This window comes from Salvia miltiorrhiza, chromosome 4 (assembly GCF_028751815.1).
Source record: "Salvia miltiorrhiza cultivar Shanhuang (shh) chromosome 4, IMPLAD_Smil_shh, whole genome shotgun sequence".
In the NCBI taxonomy this organism is placed as follows: domain Eukaryota; kingdom Viridiplantae; phylum Streptophyta; class Magnoliopsida; order Lamiales; family Lamiaceae; genus Salvia; species Salvia miltiorrhiza.
The window spans coordinates 36,491,886-36,512,111 of record NC_080390.1 but is presented as its reverse complement, the minus strand read 5'-3'; the positions used below and the strand labels follow the sequence as shown (position 1 = coordinate 36,512,111).

The 20,226-nt window shown below is 36.0% G+C and overlaps 1 protein-coding gene across 1 annotated transcript; it reads left to right on the top strand.

Moving 5' to 3' along the window:
- Window positions 1–47: 47 nt before the first annotated feature.
- On the top strand, window positions 48–19,787 carry LOC131021398 (uncharacterized). Its single transcript, XM_057950583.1, has 27 exons — window positions 48–211; window positions 349–603; window positions 1,016–1,075; window positions 1,180–1,272; window positions 2,880–3,108; window positions 4,728–4,834; window positions 5,492–5,551; window positions 6,281–6,381; window positions 7,452–7,546; window positions 8,324–8,344; window positions 8,445–8,540; window positions 8,649–8,769; window positions 8,923–9,102; window positions 9,234–9,430; window positions 10,927–11,195; window positions 11,653–11,754; window positions 11,830–12,006; window positions 12,103–12,291; window positions 13,502–13,743; window positions 13,824–13,970; window positions 14,471–14,711; window positions 16,390–16,518; window positions 16,591–16,734; window positions 18,106–18,156; window positions 18,236–18,418; window positions 18,544–18,603; window positions 19,275–19,787. The coding sequence occupies exons 1-27, from the start codon at window positions 206–208 to the stop codon at window positions 19,347–19,349; spliced, it is 3,630 nt and encodes a 1,209-aa protein (XP_057806566.1). The 5' UTR covers window positions 48–205; the 3' UTR covers window positions 19,350–19,787.
- The last annotated feature ends 439 nt before the right edge of the window (window positions 19,788–20,226 follow it).

Sequence of the window (20,226 nt, the reverse complement as noted above, 5' to 3'; positions counted from 1 at the left end):
TTTTTAATTTGTTTAATTTTCTGTGAAGGACTGAAGGGAGACACGGCAGTAACTAGTAAATGAGTTGAAATTTTGAAGAATAGTTGTTGCTGTACAGTGCAGCCGTGGTAAGGAAAGTATTCTGTCCTGAAAAATTGAAAATCAGGATCAGATCACTCCACAAACAACCCCACCGTTTCTTCTGCTACTTCGCCGAGATTTGTCCATGGCGGTTGGTCTCAAAGATCTCCTTTTCCTTTTTCTTTGCTCAATTATCTACTTCCAAATTTAGAATTACCGTTTCCAACTTTTACGTCGCTTCATATAGTGGGGAATCAGTCCTTGATTAATTGGTCATTTCAATTTCAGGAGTCATCGGGTACGACGCTCATGGATCTCATAACCTCGGATGGTTCGTCGTCGAAGCCTTCACCTGCGGCGTCGACTACGGCGCCGCCGCCCGTTGATTCCGCGGCGTCAGCTGGCCCGCCGGTGCCGCTGGTGGCCGAGCGGAAGTCGAAGAAGGGGACTCTGATGCAGATCCAGAGTGACACCATCTCTGCTGCCAAGGCTGCTTTCAACCCAGTTCGCGCCAACATTATGCCCCAAAGGCAAAAGAAAAAGGTCTTAATTTTTGTAACTCTGCTGCTCTTGTGTTTTTACCACGGTCGGTTACACATTTTTGTATTTCTATTTTACTTGAAGTTGAGATATCATATATGTTGTGAAATGAGATAGGATTTGATTCGGCTGAGGTCATTTTTTGATGAACCATTCAACGGTCTATTGATCTACCTTGAATTCTAACTGCATTTTTCTTGATTTTTGATTTTGGTGTCTCATCATTCGAATAGGATCAAAGCTTAGTTTTCTTTTGCGTCAATGAAGTGCCGTGACTCAATTTCTCTCCATAATGAACTTGCACACTGCTATCATAACATGAAACGCAAATGCTGTTGCATAGTCATTGTTTTTTTCATTATTATATAATGGTACAACTTTTTTTGCTGTTGATGCTTTCATCTGGTTGTAACAGCCAGTGTCTTACGCCCAACTTGCAAGGAGTATACATGAGCTAGCAGCCTCATCTGATCAAGTATTTTTCTATTTGCTTTTATTCTCTATTTATTTATTGTATGTCTTTCATGGTTTTATACAAGTTTATCTCCTGATTTCCACATTTTTGGTGTATATTTGTAGAAAAGCTCACAGAGGCAATTGGTGCACCATGTATTTCCAAAGCTTGCTGTCTACAACTCTGTTGACCCATCTTTGGCACCTTCACTTTTAATGGTATGATTTTTCCATAGAGAATCTTCGTCTGCTTTTGTTTCTGTCCATAAGACCTAGATGCTTGGGTGAATAAAAACCTAGAGCTTTAGTTTTGGCTATTTGATTAGTCTTTGCTATCAAGTTGAGCTTCAGAAAATTCCCTCAAGTTTGGTTTAGAAATTTAAACATTTAGATTGTTTGGTGCGTAAGAATTCAACTTTGATCTTGTGCTATCAGATGAGATCAAATCACGTATTCATTTTCTAAAGAGTAGACATCCAGATTTCCGTAGAACTACTGAAGAGTACATCCACTAACACTGAACAGGCGAATCATAATTAGACAAGAAGAAATGTAAGGCAAGTAACAGTCATAAAAATGGTAAGGAACTGGAATGTCGTGAATATAAAAGATCCATTAAATCTATATTAACAATGAATCCTTGTTAAGTACAACGCATACTAACCAAAATGAAATGAGGGAGCTACATTGTCCTTGGATTTTGAACCGAGTATGATACTTGTAACCTGAAGTTAGAAAGGAAATATTAGAAATCAACTAGAAGAGAAAGTGCTGTGAGCTTATCGGTGGTTAATAATGGAGGCAGATGGGAAATTGTAGATGCTTGGAAAATGTGGATGAGGGTGCTGTTTGAAGCAATGTTACTGGAAATGACGTTTGAGTTGCACAATAATGGTAGAATAGCAAGAGTTGGACTTGAGGGGTGTTGCTCCTAAATCTGATCCAAAGTTTCCATTTTAATCAACTTATTCCATTTTATAAACTGTTTGCATAAAGAGATAAACCCATGTGTTTATGAAGACATTTCAAGCAAAATAAAATTTATATTTATATCGGTAATTCCCTGGATGAAAATATTAGTGTTAAGAGATGGTTTTACTGTTGAGGTGATAAAAAGAAGGGAGGTTTTTAAGCTCAAGCAGCGTATACAAGAGCAATGGAAACTTAAATTGTTGGTTACAACAAATTCTTTATTTTCATATTACAAGAATATGTTTGTGTATGAAGGGAAATGCTTTGAGACAATGGGAAATTGTTTTTCTTAGTAATCCAGTGCATCTTTCCTGATGTTGACTGCATATCCGTAGATGTCTGGTACTAACAAAACTTATATGAAAATGACAATATACAAATAAGGAAATTGGGGTACAACTTCTGATCCTTTACTGTTTTCATCTGATATCTCAATCATATAAGCATGCTCTCCCTGGAAAGATCTTGAGGCTCATTGAGGTTCTAAGACCAAACTGAAAGATTAATAATTGCTTGCCTAAAGGGATCTAGTTGGTTGTTCAAGAGATTCGGATGACATTGCTTTTACAAAAATTCTTGAGTGGGTGTCCAAGAGAAATATAAATAAGAATGATCTTGATGGTCCTGATCAATAACACTATTTGAAAAGCAGCTAAAGGTTTAGCTCTAAACCTTATTATAATACATTTAAGCATTCAACTAAGTCATGAGTCAATACTCTTTCAGATTAAACCATGGCCTTATATTCATGTTGTGACGCACATTTCTCAGTACTTCAAGTTTCTTATACTTGTCAATCTTTGTTTTCTAAGAATGAAAAGTGACTTTATCCTTTAAATTTTTCCAAACTCTAGCTTGACCAGCAGTGTGAGGATAGGACTGTACTCCGGTATGTTTATTATTACCTGGCAAGAATTCTGTCAGATTCTGGTTCGCAAGGTTTAAGCCCTGGTGGCGGGATACCTACACCAAATTGGGATGCTTTGGCTGACATTGATGCAGTTGGAGGCGTGACAAGAGCTGATGTTGTTCCTCGAGTAGTTGAGCGATTAACTACAGAAGCTTTAAATGAAGAAGTTGAATGTGAGTGATGACTCTTTCTCACATATTTTAACAACTCATTATTTATCTCATTTACAGGTCTACCATTTCCTGAATTTGTATTTTTGTTTATTGATAGTGAAAACATTTCAAAAACTGCAAGTTAAACTATAAACAGATTTAAGGTTTAGATTCTATACAGGTTTGGGGAGTCGGAGCACCCTTACCCTTGCATTCAGAAAAGGGCCACCCCTTTCTAATTCTTCATAGTGTAAAAATTTGCAGTCCTGTTGCCTTACTTTTTGTGAAAAAACCTTTTAGTTTCTTACATTCTTATTTGTGATTGAGTTTCTCTCTTTGTTGACCATCACATTGGGCTGTTAATCTTTGAGCATCATTAATGAATTTCTGCTCCCATTCTGGTGCTTTATCTTTAATTTTGAATTACCTGTACATGTGATTACTGCCTTATAGAACCACTTCACTTAGTACTGTTATTTCTCGTCAGAGCATCTTGGGCTGCCACTTGATTCTCATCTAGTACGGACCTAGCTGCTAATTGTTACATCTCCTTAAATGTTTCTTGACTTCATTTCCAAGGTCAAATAAACATAAGAGAAGTGAGAAATAATAAATAAATTCAAATGTACTGTCTTTTATCAGAAATAAATTTCACAAAGAAATTAGCCCCAATAGACATGAGGTTGACAGGGAAGACACTTATATTTAATTCATTCTTTCAGAAACATCAGAAACCATCCAGAAATCAATGGAACAAGAAAAAATGTCCACCATTTTGCATGCTTTATATTGACTTATTGCCCTATTTCATGTTCTATTTACTGTTTCATGGAGCTAAAGATGAATATACGCAGTAAATTTTGACAGATATTCTGGTGTAAGTCTAATTAGCTGATATGCCAATACTATTCCAACTGACTTTAGCAGCACTACTTTCTTTTTAATAAATACAATTCAATGCGGATTGGTTCTGCTGTATATTTGGCTTTGAAGAGATATTAAGAAGAGTACGATTTGGCTACAAGATGGTCACATCTTTTTACTTTGGTGGTGATTCGGGGATTGCCTCCCGGGTGTTCTAGGGTCTGGAGAATGAAAGGAACATTATAGCGGTAAAACCCTGTGCAAGGAGGGGAGGGGGGGGGGAGGGGTTTAAAGGTACGGTCCGTGTGTTGGTCAGTGGAGAAAAATGTGCCATTGACCCACAGTGAAAAGATGGAACTGCAGAGGCTGGTGGGGTTGGTTGCGTTGTGAGCTGAAATGTTGGTAAGACCAAAAGATTCTGAAGTGGAGGAGGTATTGTAGTGAATAAACTTTCAGCACAGCACTTGTATTTTGGTTGGGAAAATACCATATGTGAGGGGCATAAGTACACTTCTGAATGAGAATTCCCTTTGATTTGATATTTCTGAGACCTCTAACTTGGATGGGGTCGGGGGTCTGTAAAGTTTTTTATTTATAAATTGAATTTTCAGATTTTCAAGTTTCGCGTGATATTACAGGTGCTGGTATGTGTTAGCTGCAACTTGTGAAACATGCTGTCTAATTGTTGCTGTTATTGTTTTTCAAATCTCAAACAAAGTTTTATGTAATACCTGAAACTGAAGATCTGCAATTTCTTTCTTTATTTTCTCTTGAAGTTCATCCACGGAGGCTGCAAGCGCTGAAGGCTCTTACGTATGCTCCTTCAAGCAACTCAGAAATCCTATCCAAGGTGTATGAAATTGTGTTCAGCATTCTGGAAAAGGTTTGTTTAGTTATAACTTTCTACTCATCTCTTATATGGAAAAAAAGAACTGCATGCTTATGTATACATCTCCACATATTCTTGTTGTTGAGTTATATATGTAGTTCTTTTGTTTTCCTATAGTAAAATGTTGGACTCTACTCTATATACAAATCCGGGTCACTACCAGCGAAACAATTCTGATCTTTTTTGTGTTTGTGTACTTCTAAATTGATAGATTCTGAAACTTCTGCTATAGATTATCAAAATTGCGGCAGTAACTATGTCAGATATTAAAGAAATAGAAGTATTATAATATTACTGTATTTCTCTCAAAGTTGCAAGCAAAGTTGTGAATGTTGCCTGTAGAAGATCTCAAGAGTATATGCTCTACAAAGTTGCATCTGTGACTTCATAAAATCTCATATACACCTGGTGGCAGCATTTTCGTGGGATGATCACTACAAGTGAGAAGCTTGTAGCCAAAGTTAGATGTTTAGTGCTTTCTTATTAGCTAATCAGATGTTGTATTCCGTGGCTTCTATAAGATATTTCTTTATATTAGTGTTCCTTTTCTTTAGCAGTTGCAGTGAGTTAAACTTTTAGTAACTTTGATGGTTACAGCTGATGTGGTGAGGCCTAATTCTGAATACTCAAATAGAAGTTTTTGATTTCCAGGTTGGTGAACCTCAGAAGCGTAAGAAGGGAATATTTGGAATAAAGGGAGGTGATAAGGAGGTAACGGCAGTGTAGTTCTTGACTTCTTTAACTCCTCTTTATCTCTAACTTCTTGATTTTCCTGCTTAGTGCTCCTTCTGATTCTGCCTTAGACGTATCTTTAGCGTTACATCTAACTCTGAGGCTGGAATACTGATTTTTCATCATAGGGTTGCATGAATTTGACTTCTAGTTGGCCCGGACTGTAAATTTACATCCAACTGGCTACCAATCTCAGTGCAAATCTCCATCTTTTATTGTGATATACTTGTGTTTGAGTTATTATATGCATCCAAACCACTCACATCTTTAATTTTGATTTGTCCCAGCTGTATGTAATGTTCATATATTTCTGCCTTGAGAAATGGCGAAGAAGAACTGATAAATGACTTTTTAGGATATTTTATACTCCTGCAGCCTATCATGTTGTTCAATTTTAGTTAAAAAGAAATTATTATGATCTTTACCATCTATCTAGCAGGATGTCACCAGCTAGTTATAAGAATTCACCGTCATAGTCCTTGAGGTTTTTAGTTCAGGTGCTGTATGCTTTCCCAAAGTTTTAGTGCATCCATTCTTTGCATTACTTTTTCCTTTTTTATTACATGCATGTTTAATGAACTTTGATTAGTTTATCACTGGTTCTTTAGCTTCATTTATAATGGTGCCTTGCAGCTTACTGAAATTGATGTATTAAGTTTTTCTGTGTTTTTGGGACTGTTTCTTTTCCTATGGCTGGTAATTCATCAGTCGGTCATCCGAAGCAATTTGCAATATGCAGCCATAAGTGCTTTGAGAAGACTCCCTCTGGATCCAGGAAATCCTGCATTTCTTCACCGTGCTGTACAAGGGTTAGCTTACTGTCTTTCATTGATGCTTTACTTACTGAGGATGTCTGGAGTTTAATGATCTTTCTGTACTAGGCTGCTAGGTTTGGTTGTATCGGTGCTGTATTTATTCTCAATCCTGATTCAGGTTAATGAAACTTTCTGCTATCTTCATTATCTATGTTTAATCTGTATTAAAGCTTGATTATGAGAAAACTTTTTTGGACCCTCTTACCCTCTTTATAATTTGGTACTTTGAAATTCACCCTTAATACCCTCAAAAGATATTAGTTAGTTGCTACATCCAAATAGTTTACTCTATTTATGTACCAAGTTCTTTTTGACATGTTTACATCTTGTGAATACAATGGTTCTGTATTTGAAGTTAAATTTTCCTCTAATTTTGTTTTGTTTAGAGCCACAATTCAACCTAAAGACATATTTCAAGTTATATATCATTATTTACATAATGATAATGATAATGTTAGTTTGTACATATACAATATAAACTACCATAAAGTTTAATTATACTTTTAAGTTATATGATTTACATCCAAGTAATTTATTTCAAGTTATTATTTACATAATGACATATTTCAAGTTATTTTAGTGACATATTTCAAGTTATTATTTCAAGTTATATTATTTACTCAATGACATATTTCAAGTTATATAATTTTAGTAAGGCATATTATTTTCATAGTGATAATGATGTTTTGTCATATCTCGAGGACATAATTAACTATAATTATACATAGTCTATCTTAAAAAAATGATTCATCAAATGCAATAATTAGCATAAATCAATTTGGATACAAGAGGTACAAGGGAGTTTATTTTAATGCTGCAAAAATCACAAAGGTTATTTTAATTTGAAAGTTCTTAACCTAATTGGTTCTCTGGACCACAACAATATAGTCTAATTATAATATGATGCTTGTGCTCATCTATCAATTATATGCAGTCATTGTGTTTAGATCTTACTGGTCTTTACATTTAGGTCTTTCAGAACACACTTACATATTATAACCATTCTATGCCATTAATATTCATTTTCTATATCATCTAAGACCCTAACTGGAATGACATTGCAGTGTTTTGTTCTCTGATCCAGTAGCGGTTAGACATTCCCTGGAAATTCTATCTGAATTAGCCTCAAAAGATCCCTACGCAGTTGCAATGGCATTAGGTAATGTTACTCTTTGAAGTTTCTCAGAGTCTTGTTTCAAAATTTGTTCATAGACAGGCATATCAATTGGTGATAAGATATTCAAGTGGATATTTTGGCATTTTGCACATTTTCATAACACAACTCATTGTTCTGTATATATAGGAAGTTTCTCAATATGCATGCTTTTTTGGCTAACTGCATGCCTTGTGCAAATCCATTTTAAACTGAATGCTGAATAAAACCCTTATCGATGCACCTGAGGTCCATTGTTTTTAGTTTTTCTTAAGATTTCAGGTCTCTAAAATGCTGCTAATTTATGGGGTCATACATTCTAAGTGCAAATATTTTTTCTCTTTCAGCATGTGCATGGACAGATTTTCTTCTAATGTTTTTTAAGAGAAAACAAAGATGGCCATCTTTCAAATTGACTTCTTAAATTATATCCAACATATTAGGGCAAATCCCTGTGGCATGATCACCTCTTAGAGCAGTCATTGGGGCCTGCGGACCACCGTAGAGGGTCCACAAGATTGTCAAAGCTTGGGATTGCCTACCATGAGTCGTGAAATTAAAATTATGGCAGACGAAGGGACGTTTTTTAACCAAGATTAAACTTGAGAGGGATAATTGTTTCAAGTTCTTAACAAATGGCCAGCGTGCAAATGTGGATGAAACTTTTTGATATCTTGTTGCTTGCTGTAGTTCTACCTTTATTGCTAGGATGATATTGTATTCATGTATTTGAATTGGAGATTTCAAATTATCTCTAATTTTCATATTTTGTGGTGTTTGCAGGAAAGCATGTCCAACCTGGGGGTATGACTGATATTTCGTAGCTTCTGTCCCGTTAGATATGTGTGAAAACCATCCTTGAATTCCTTTTACCATTATCTTCATCAGAGTTTCTATAAATCAGGGGCCCTGCAGGATGTCCTTCATTTGCATGACGTTCTTGCTAGAGTTGCACTTGCTAAGTTGTGTCATACAGTGGCCAGAGCTCGAGTTCTGGATGGTACATGTTTTTGATAAAATCCAAAGTTTTACCTTCACTCTGCAGTTTAATTCTGAACTGTAATCTTGGATGATACTGAGATGAGATCTGAAATATTTGTGAACGCAGAACGTTCAGACATCAAGTCTCAGTTTAATTCTGTACTCTATCAACTTCTCTTGGATCCCAGTGAAAGAGTTTGTTTTGAGGCTATACTTTGTGTCCTGGGTAAATTTGATAATTCGGAAAGGTACCCATGAATACAATTGCAGTTTCCGAGTTTTTGTCTTCAATTTTTTATTTGGACTTCTGATGGGTGACTTGTGCATAGCTGATACATGCATATTTCTTAGTTTCCCAATATACTCCTAACAGCTTACTTCCTTTTGCAAAATTAATACAGGACTGAGGAAAGAGCTGCTGGATGGTATCGATTAAGTAGAGAAATTCTCAAGGTTCCAGATACACCATCTATGAGAGACTCGACTTCTGACGAAAAAGATGCTGCTCCACCAAAGGCCACCAAAGATAAATCTACAAAGACTAGGCGTCCACAACCACTGATCAAACTTGTGATGCGGAGGTCATAGCCCTCCTTTTGTTTTCTATTTGCTTGCTCAATGTAGCAAGGTGTCTACATTCTTTGTACATATCATCGTTATTTATCTATATGAGTTTGAAACATTAGTTGGTGCCTTTTGCTTTTATTTACAGATTGGAAAGTTCTTTCCGGAGTTTCTCTCGACCTGTATTGCATGCAGCAAGCAGAGTTGTCCAGGAAATGGGAAAAAGTCGTGCTGCTGCTTTTGCGTTAGGTCTGCAGGATATAGATGAAGGAGCTGAAGTTAATACTTATTCTGACAACAATGACTCATATGATCCAGATATAAATCCAACTGCACCATCTGAAGGTAGTGGATGTGATACCTGCACTGTCCTGGTTATAATATCCGCCATTTCTTCTCCAAAAGTATACTAGCTTGTTATCATAGGATGAAACTTCTATTAGATGATCATAAATTCTGCCATTTAGGCATTTACCAACATTTACAGGTGCAGAACAATGATTGTGTTGTATTCTTGAACTTCTAAATAACTTGTATGTTAAAGTAGGTGGTTGTTATAACTTATAAGGGCAAGCCCATATATAAATTTGAAAAGGAGGAATATGTTGCCATTGGATTTTGAGATAAGCTTGAAAAAGGGAATACAGATATTATATTAGTTTGGTTCATTGACCTGTAAAACATAAATCAGAACATGTACCACGATATCACAAGCTTTTTCATCTCCAAGAAACAGTAAAATCAGAAATGTTGATCAGTTGCCCCTAAAAAAAAAGAAATGTTGATGAGCTATTTTTGTTGTGTTTGGGTAAGCATAGGGCTAGTAAGCAGAGAAGTTTATGCCTTAAACTGGACCTGTACCTTCTTGAAAATATGCATTACTTGAAACTATACTGGATATGTGTGTCTTGAAGAATTTACAGCAAAATTGTATCCCAGATGAGTGTCCATAGAAAATCTATTTTTGCTTCCGACTTGCTAGCTCTTGTTCTATTCCTAGTTTGTGAAGTAAATCGGGTGCATTTGTAAGTTTTTAATATATTTATATTTCATAGTTTTAGCTCTTGATGCTGTGACAAAGGTTAATCCACTTCGGTTTATTATTTACTGATTTTAAATCTGGTGATGTGCAAAGAAGATAATCATTCTGTGGAAGGGATGTGCCCCAATGCATACTTCATTATTGTAGGATAATGAATTGATTGTTTATGATCGAGTGTTCAACAATTGTTTGTCTTATTGGTCGGGGATTGTTCTTGAATGAACTTTGGGGATGATTACTCATGAGGTCCTATGGGATGTATTTTGCTCGGTGTTGAAGTGAATGGTTTGGAAGGAGCCAGAGAGGATTATACTCTTCTCTCTCATTGGTATAGTGTGCCTGTTGCGAGAATTATACCGTTCTCTCTCATTGGTCAGTCTAGTGTTCATGTTTTTCCTATGGAAAATTAAGCACAAACTAAGTTAGTTCTTGTTGAACATTGAGTTGAGCTTATTTTTCTGTTTTCCGTTATGGATAGTGGTGTGCTTAGGGTCTGATTGTTGAATTCCTTCCTTCTGTTAGTTTGATTGGTCCTCACATAAAAGAGGTGTTGTTCCATGATGTAGGTCTGCATTTTAAGTAACTAGCCCACTCGCTTGATTGGTATCTGCTACTCTCCTAATGTATTGCTTTTTCATCCAGTTCTAAGAATCAGTCATTTTAGAGAAGCTATGCAAACTATGCCTGGATGCTTGTATATTTATATATTTCGACTTTTGTACTTTATTTATGTCCGAATCTATGACTTTCCATCCTCCCTGGTAATGATTTTGTTTTTCTATTCTGCTATTGCTGCCAGGTCGCAAAGTTCCTCCAGTATCCAATGGGATTGGTTCGAAGGACACAATTGCGAGTTTGTTGGCTTCACTAATGGAGGTTGTGCGAACAACTGTTGCGTGTGAATGTGTTTATGTACGTGCTATGGTGATTAAAGCTCTGATATGGATGCAAAGTCCATATGAATCTTTTGATGAACTGGAATCTATAATTGCTTCTGAGCTCTCAGATCCATCTTGGCCAGCAACTTTGTTAAATGATATATTGCTCACGCTGCATGCTCGGTTCAAGGTACTAAACTGGCAGGAGACTGTAATTAATCGTTCTAGACATTTTGCCGTCTTTCTTTTGCGTTCTAGAATTGTGAACTTTTTCCCTTCTCTCGCTCCCCTCCCCCCCCCCCTTTCTGCTCTTAATTCTTACTCTTGTGTCCATCATAACTGTTAAAGTTTTATTTCTTTAGGCTAATAGAGATCATTTTATTTTCAAATTTTTAAGTGGCTAGAATTGGGGGGTTACTAATAGTATTCTTTTTTCATATATTTTCATCTCTCAATTAAGAAATTAGTGTCTTTTGGCTTTTGACTCTTGCCTTTCTGGAAATAGAATGCTGTTCTTAATTATGTATACCTTACCTGTGTTCTACATAACGCAAGGTTTTAATACATTCCCAACTTAAGCTTCTCATTAAAGCATATTCAACATGTTGTGCTCTTACAATTTCCACTTTCTCATTTGTGCTTCTCAGGCCACACCAGATATGGCAGTCACTCTTCTTGAAATTGCTAGAATATTTGCGACTAAAGTTCCAGGGAAGATAGATGCTGATGTTCTTCAGCTACTGTGGAAAGTATGTTTAGTTGATCCAGCCAGATTACTTATTGCTCTATTTTCACATCTTTGCCTAACGGTACATGTTTCCTAGACTTGTCTGGTTGGAGCTGGACCTGAAGGAAAACACACAGCCCTAGAAGCTGTCACAATAGTTCTCGACTTACCACCCCCTCAACCTGGCTCTGTTTCGGGACTTACCTCAATTGATAGAGTATCTGCCTCTGATCCAAAGTCAGCACTTGCTTTGCAGAGATTAGTTCAAGCAGCAGTGAGTTATATGCTCTATTAGTAACATCATTGTGCATATTTAAGTTTCCAACTGATAATTTTACCATATGCTAAGGTATTTTTCAATCATATGTAGGTCTGGTTCCTTGGAGAAAATGCAAATTACGCTGCCTCTGAATATGCTTGGGAATCAGCAACCCCGCCTGGTACTGCATTGATGATGCTGGATGCAGATAAAATGGTTGCTGCTGCAAGCTCCCGTAATCCGACACTAGCTGGCGCTCTGACTCGCCTTCAAAGGTGTGCTTTCAGTGGCAGCTGGGAGGTTTGTATCGTGTCCCTTGCTTTCTTCCATGTCCTTATGCAACTTGAAAAATAGGTTGATATTTGAACACATTTTCTGCAAGATCTTGTGCTTTTGGTTTATGAAACATATGCTGTCTCAGGAAATAATTCTATCACTTAATGGCATTTGTAGGTAGCTACAGATTGTTAATCTAGGCAATTCCAATTGCCATTTGATGAGTTCTATAAATTATAGCCCTATATTATGGCAATAAAATGATCTTGTTGTCTTCTTTCTGTGATAATAAATGTCCAGCTTAAATTCGTAGCCGCTTTCCTTCTTTTCCACCTTCCAGCCTCCATGTGCTTAAATAAGTGGGGTCTGGGTATTGCTATCAGATCCACCTTTAAAATCCTTTGGAAATGCATTTATGTAGTGTATCCAGAGTTCAATTAGTGAGGGTCCGTGTTAGGGGTGGCAATAAAGTGAGGGTTTGGGTGGGAACGTTTCAACTCTCAAATTTTTATCCTTCAGTTTATCGTATATCTTCTAGGCTTCAAACACCTATTGCTTCTTTTGTTTCATTGACTGCAAACATTTCTTATTCTTCCTTTGTACGTAAAATTTCACATCATTATATTAAAGAACATGAAGTGCAAAAGTTGAATTCTTTTTTGAGGCAGTAGGAGGATCATGTTTGGCTTGTTGAGAATGAGTAGGATGTTAGAAGGTAGATTTCTATTCATCTATAGTATTCTCTTTTCAAGTCCTTTCCTCATGAGATCTTCCTTTCCCATTCTCATCTATTTGGGCTTTACATAAAGATGACTTGGGTCTCTCTTGCCCTAAGTTTATGTCTCTTCTGCAGGAATGAATCTGAAGGCCTAGATTCCACTGTCTTAAGTTGATGATTTTCTTCACACAGTTTGTGATGTGAAGTCTTGAAAGAGTTTAATATACCCTCAGCAGCACTTCATTCCGTCTCCGATCCACATTTGTCTAATTTAGGAGGTCTCATTAGCAAAAATAGTAAAGTTTGGTTAGGGGTTGTTTCAGTCTTGAAAAGAATCTAGGATTTTTGTTGAGGAAAATTTGGAGCATGTCTAGAAAGTTGATTTCCACTCTATTATCTGACTTGTCCCTTCCACCCGATTTTCTTTGTTAATAGAAGTTGTTTTTTCGTATAAAAAATTAAAAAGTTTATGCAAAGAAGGGAATGCTAACAAGAGTTTCTGTGCGTGTATGCCAGATTCGCATTGTTGCTGCTCAGGCTCTAACAACTATGGCAATCAGATCTGGTGAGCCTTATAGGCTCCAGATCTATGAATTTTTGCATACTTTGGCTCAAGGTGGTGTACAATCTCAGTTTTCAGACATGCATACTAGTAATGGTGAAGATCAGGGAGCAAGTGGTACTGGTCTTGGATCTTTAATAAGTCCCATGCTTAAAGTCCTAGATGAAATGTATAGTGCACAAGATGAACTGATAAAGTAAGGAATAATTTCTATTATCTCTCAGTTTTAACTGTCTTGATGTGATTCTCAACTCCTTTTTGCCCTCGAATGTTTAGGGAGATGCGCAATCATGACAACGCCAAAAAAGAATGGACGGATGAGGAACTTAAGAAGCTGTATGAAACTCATGAGAGGTTGTTAGATCTTGTCTCGCTCTTTTGCTATGTTCCAAGAGCAAAATATCTCCCTTTAGGCCCAACAAGGTACTTTCTCCCATCTGCTTTACTTCTTAGTTGATGATATTGAATTTTAATGGTCAGCTGCATGATGCTTATAGAGACTTCAATTCCGGAAAAAGGGGGGTTGGAGTAAAGCAGAATTAACAACCAAACAACAGGAGCCTGAAGAAGAATGATTTAATAACCAATAAACAACGTAATAACTACCAAGCAATTAGAAGAGTCTCTTCTGCCCAAGCGCAATGCTGTTCTAATCAAGAAACAAATCCTAGGAGGTTCTTCTTGAGGGGTATTGTTTATAACAAGGATAGATTCTTGGTGTTGTCTATAGTTTGCACATTTCTTGTGATATAAGCAAATTCTTTATAGTTAACAATTTCTTAGAAAATGTATGACACAGGGATAACATAGACCATTGTACTTCAGGATAATTATCCATTTTTCTGGTCATTGTTAAAAACTCAGTTCCTAAAAGAATCAATCTAACTGTTTTTTATTTGATTTGATTTGATATTATGACACAGTGCTAAGCTCATTGATATCTATCGCACTCGGCACAATATAAGCGCGTCAACTGGCCTCAATGACCCTGCTGTTGCCACAGGGATTTCTGATCTTATTTATGAAACTTCCAAGACTAGGGTTCCTGATCTTATCTATGAAACTGTCAAGTCGAAGTCAACTGAGCCAGATGCCCTTGATGATGACCTTGTTAATTTTTGGGCAGCAAATCTTGCTGATGATGGTGCACCTGCAATGAACAGGGTAAGAATCATTGAGCACTTCTAAGATCCAATGGATCATGGATGTATCTTGAATTTACAAATTTGGGGATAAATAATGTCATTACTTTTTCTTGTTGACTGCAATTTTTAAGTAATTGGGCACTACCTGCTTTGGGATTGTTGTTGCACTTAACTACTGGTCACAACTTCTATAGCAGAATATGTATATTTATATTTATACTTATATTTATATTATAAACATATAGAGTGAAATGATTAATGTATTTAGTATTATCTACAACTAGGATTCTTAAGATTAGGATTTAGGAGGAAAACCACGTAATTGGGGAAACAATAGTTTGTACAGCTGTTTATCAGTGAATCAAAGTTTAGATAACGAATGCTTAAATTTTGCATGTAAAGATTAAAGATATTTATCTTATGATGTTACCTTATATATATACCCAGTACTGTTCTCTTATCTTAATAATGTCATTTTTTGATAGTGTTTTTTTATGAGAGTTCCAAAGAGCTAGTGCAAATATAGATATTTATTTTTGCAGATTTAGGTGTAAAGAATGAATTATTAGGCATTAATTAGGACAAAACCAATTGTAGAAATTTTGCCAAAAATGATTGATTGTGCAGTGGGTTAATGTCCTATTAAGAACTTAAGGTTTCTGTTGGGAGGGAATCCCCTCAAGATATCCTTTTGGGAACCAATTCTGAGCAAGTTATCCTAATATCTAGCTTCATAGGAAAAAGTTTACTTGTCAATATTGGGTGGGTGCTCTAATTATATATTTTTGAGCTATTTAGTAATCTTTGGTCTTTCATTATTTTGAGTGCCAAAAGGAATAGTAAGTTTGATTGAAAAGAGAGTAAACAGTTTTCTATTTCTTATCCTGTCGCTTGGAGGTGGTTACGCAACATAAAGAATTTTGAGGGCTGAGTGTTGGGAATATTTGGTTAAAAGATTAAGCTTTATTAGGGGAAATGGAGGGTGGTAATTTCAATATGAAAATTATTCTTTGTAACCAATTATTTAAATCAATTATGGGCGAGTTTTGAGAAAGATGTTTGGGCAGGTATGATTTGTCATAATTTCTGCCATATCCAGTTAATGATTTATTTCTGTCTCATTTTGGCAGCTTTAGATGCAAAAAGGTAAATCATTGTGTTAGATTATTATCCCAACCCTCTGTTGGTTTTTGAGGCTAGATAGGAATAGGTGAATGTTCAAGGATAAAGAAGAATCATTATAGGAGGTGTGGGATAGGTAAAGTTTAGAGTTGCTCGGTGGATCTCAAATCACAAACAATTCGAGGGTTTTTCTTTGTATGATCTGTTTTTTCCAGATATTGCTGGTTAGGAAGTCAGTACTTTTTTGAGGATTACTCATCCCTTTTGGATGACGTACTCTTTCTGATTTTTTTATTAGACTTTTTGTTTCTTCTTAACACGCCCACACATTTTCTTGTTGTACTGTAGGGTTTTAACATTATGTTTCAGCCAATACAGGAAACTATAACCAATAAACTTAATATGTCATGATACTGCTCTTTTGTCTTGAAGGGAATTGTTAAACAGGTTCTGGGAAACCTATCAAACAAGTTAATATTCTGATTGAATCATGCTTTCCCTGCCTCTTTGATGGGTTTTGTAATTTTCTTGTTATTGTGACTTGAGAGACTCACTCTATACTTGCTGTGTTTTAGGTCAATGAATTTCTTGCTGGTGCTGGTACGGATGCTCCTGATGTCGAGGAAGAGAACATAATTTCCAGGCCTTCTATGAGTTATGATGATATGTGGGCTAAGACTCTATTGGAAACGACAGAAACTGAGGTTAGGACCCCTCCTGGTCCTTTGAAATCTATATCCTCAGTAGACACCTTTCTAAACATCTGTGATCTTCAGGAATATGATGCAAGATCATCTGGGTCTTCATCCCCAGATTCAATAGGATCTGTTGAGACATCCATATCCTCTCACTTTGGAGGAATGAACTATCCATCATTATTCAGCTCAAAACCATCTACCCATGGGTCTTCACAGTCCAAGGTATGGATAAATTTTCATCCAACTGCCCTTTGTTTATATTTGATAGCTGAAATACGACCTAAAGAAGTTGCTGTATGCCCTTTTGCATGATGTTTAAGGCATTCATGGAAGTTATATCTGTAGCTTGAGTAGTTTTTATCAGACATAAGACCAACTCCAACCATTCTCAAACTTGAATGGTAATTTATATCCTCAATATATTCCACTCATACCATTTTTTAGATTTCCTCAATAATACCTATATAATTTTCAAATCTGCAAATTTTTATATTCACAAAAAACTAATAATATTAATATTAGATATTAATAATCAATAATTTAGTAAATAAAATATTAACTGATAACTTAATTCTAAATAACGTAAGAGAACTAAATTTTTTTATTAAAAAAATTACAGAACTCGAGAAAATTATACATTCAATGATTCATCACAGCTGGATCAATGATACAATTATTCACAGGCGTGTGACTTCTATATCAATGTTGTTATTTTGTTCTTTATTTTTAACAAAGATAATTTTAATTGTTCTCCAAATAATTATATTATACATAAGATTAAATACATAAAAGTAAAAATTACAAATATAATTATATACATAAAACTAAAAAACATAAATAAAATTAAACTGATGAAAGTAAAATATAAATGAAAATTGGAATACATAAAAGTAAAATATGTAATTCATGCAAAAAGGGCTATTTTGCAATTTTTTATGAAGAAAATGGATGGAAACTCATTTTCGGCCGAGAGTTTGATCCGCCACATGGTTTTATTTATGACCTATTCGAGAAAAGACAATAACGCTTAGTTTGAAGGCCTTGGGTTATACTTGGTTGGAGCACAAAATTTGGGTTTGGGTATTGGTTGGAGATGCTTTAAGGCACCCTTGCCCCATCACACATATAGAGAGACTAAAAAAGAGTTTGAATAGATAGCAATTGGAGACGTTTCAGTTTAGACCAGTGAATGAATCTCACTTTTCTTTTCCAAATACATAGTTGTACATGGTTCTTTTCTGGGAGATATAATTAGATATGTTTCTGAATGAAACAAAAGCACTTCTTTTGAATGAAATTTACATGGTCTTGTACCCGAAACAATTTAGGACACTCAATATTGACTGCCGCTATTACAATGTTTTGAAGAGAGTGTGTGTTTTAGTGCCTTTCATGACATCAGCATCACTAAGACACATAACAAGAAATTTAGTCAACCTGTAAACAGCATGACTGTCATATTTCTAGATTTGCCAGCAACTGAATTCAACAGAAGTGGACTATATTTAGCCTAAAATCTGACCATTTAATTTTACCCGTCCACCTATCCAAGTGATTATATACAGTTATGAACACTTTTGTGTTGCTAAGCAGGAAAAGCCAGGTGGAAGTAGATATGGTGCATATGAGAGTCCTGGTTCCCCGGTTTGATACTTAACTTCCTTTTTTTCCCACAGTATAATTGTTAACAGAAAAGGCCAGTCTGATGTATAAATTTTTGCAGATAAGAGAAGAACCTCCACCTTATTCATCACCTGATCATCGAAGATACGAGTCATTTGAGAATCCTTTAGCTGGCTCTGGGTCTGGGTCTGGGTCCCAAAGTTTTAGTGAAGGAAGGAAATCTTCAGGGAATCCACAGTTCGGGTCAGCACTTTATGACTTCACAGCTGGTGGTGATGATGAGGTGAGTTAACATATTCAGCTGGCCAATTGCAGAGCTAAGTCATGCTTAATCTAGATTGCAACTGCTTGAATGTTACTACTGTAGTTCTCACATGTGGAAAACCTTGTGCTTTCTGACATCTGCAGCTTAGCCTTACAGCCGGTGAAGAATTAGAGATCGAGGATGAAGTAGATGGCTGGTATTATGTAAGTATAATGCACGTTAATATGCATCACTAGAATTACCTTATGATAATGTGAGTGTGTGTTTCCTAAGTTACTTCCTGAAAGTTGTGAGCATAATGATCTCACGACTTATGGGAAATTGCTCCTTTGGCCTGCTAGATTTTGCATTTGACCATTCAACCTCTCTCCCTTTCTTTCGAGGGGTGCCTGTAAAATCTCACAATTATTGGTTTTGGTTCTATGTTTTTCGTTAAGGGTTCAAAGACAGTTAATGTGAGATTATTTCATGTATCTAATGTACCCATCTAAAACCCTAGGTCGTGGTCTAACCTAATTGATTTTAATTTGATTCTCACACAAATGTACACATCTTGACTATGTCAGTAACACATCCAGTGTCATTCCTTCCACAGAGCCAAACTAGTTATACTTGCTATAGCGGTAACTTTTTATGATCTCCTAGTCATGCCAGACGAATAAAAGTAGCTCTCCAATAGTATTATTTATTAAGGTTAAAACTCATTAATTACTATACCACTAAGATTTGATAGTTCAAATTCGGATATCTTTGAACATTAAGTTGGAAAACTTTCTCCGTTAGCAGAATTGTTTCTTCATTGTTGACTGCTTTTACACATGATTCGTGATTTAAGCAGCTCGTGTAGTTTGCTAACTCCAAAGCTGCTGCGCAGGTTAAGAAGAAAAGGCCAGGGAGGGATGGGAAACTGGCTGGGCTGGTTCCTGTGCTGTATGTCACTCCATCTTGATGTTGTGCAAAACTGGAGGCATACTCAACACTACAGAAAATCCATTTTGCCTTTGAAATTGTGGGAAGTATATCGGAGTATGATATGGTTTGTTTTGTAGAGGAAAGGAAACCACCTGTTGCTTGCAGTATATTTGCTTTGTCGTGCGTGTATCCACTTCATCATCAGATCAAGCTTCAGGTTGCGAATCCTTTTGTTTAATCTCATCCTTGTCGGTATTGGTTGAGAAATAACTTGCGTGAAGGGCTGATTTGTAGATGAGGAATCAGTATACCGACTCGGTTTCATCCTTCCCCTTCGTAGTCGAAGGGAGATTATTATTGCTTTTCCATGTAGTTCGTTCTTTCTGGTGTGTGTGATGCCTGAGCATGATGAATTTTCTTGGAGATAAATACTACTTTCATTTTTGCAAATGGCTTCTACTTTGTTATTGTAGCATTCTGAACGTCCCCCGCATCGAATTATTTATTTTATTCATTGCGTATGTTTTCAGGCAGGAAAATCACTTGAAATTGATTTGACATAAAATTTATACTCACTTCACCTTATAAAAATATGCTTGATTGTTGATGGTAAGAGTTTTAATAAATGTCACGCGTTATTAGTAAGGGGGCTAAAAAAAAGTGCACTCTTGTGGAACTAATTAAAATTGCACCGACCAGTTATGTATATCTTAGATTGTTCAAGGTCGCTTTCTCTTTGATTGATAATTTTATCATAAGAAAATGAGAGATAATAAAATTTATGGTTAATCTTTATATATATAAAGAGCAAAGTAAATGTAATTTCATTCAATTTGAAGGACATAATTGGAATTGGAAAAAAAAAGCACTATCTACACTAATAACTAATACCTAACTGCCGAATATTTCAATTG

Coding starts and splice junctions, on each gene's coding strand:
- LOC131021398 (XM_057950583.1), top strand. Junction 1,076..1,179: donor TAGCAGCCTCATCTGATCAA/GTATTTTTCTAT, acceptor GTATATTTGTAG/AAAAGCTCACAGAGGCAATT. Junction 1,273..2,879: donor TGGCACCTTCACTTTTAATG/GTATGATTTTTC, acceptor TCCAAACTCTAG/CTTGACCAGCAGTGTGAGGA.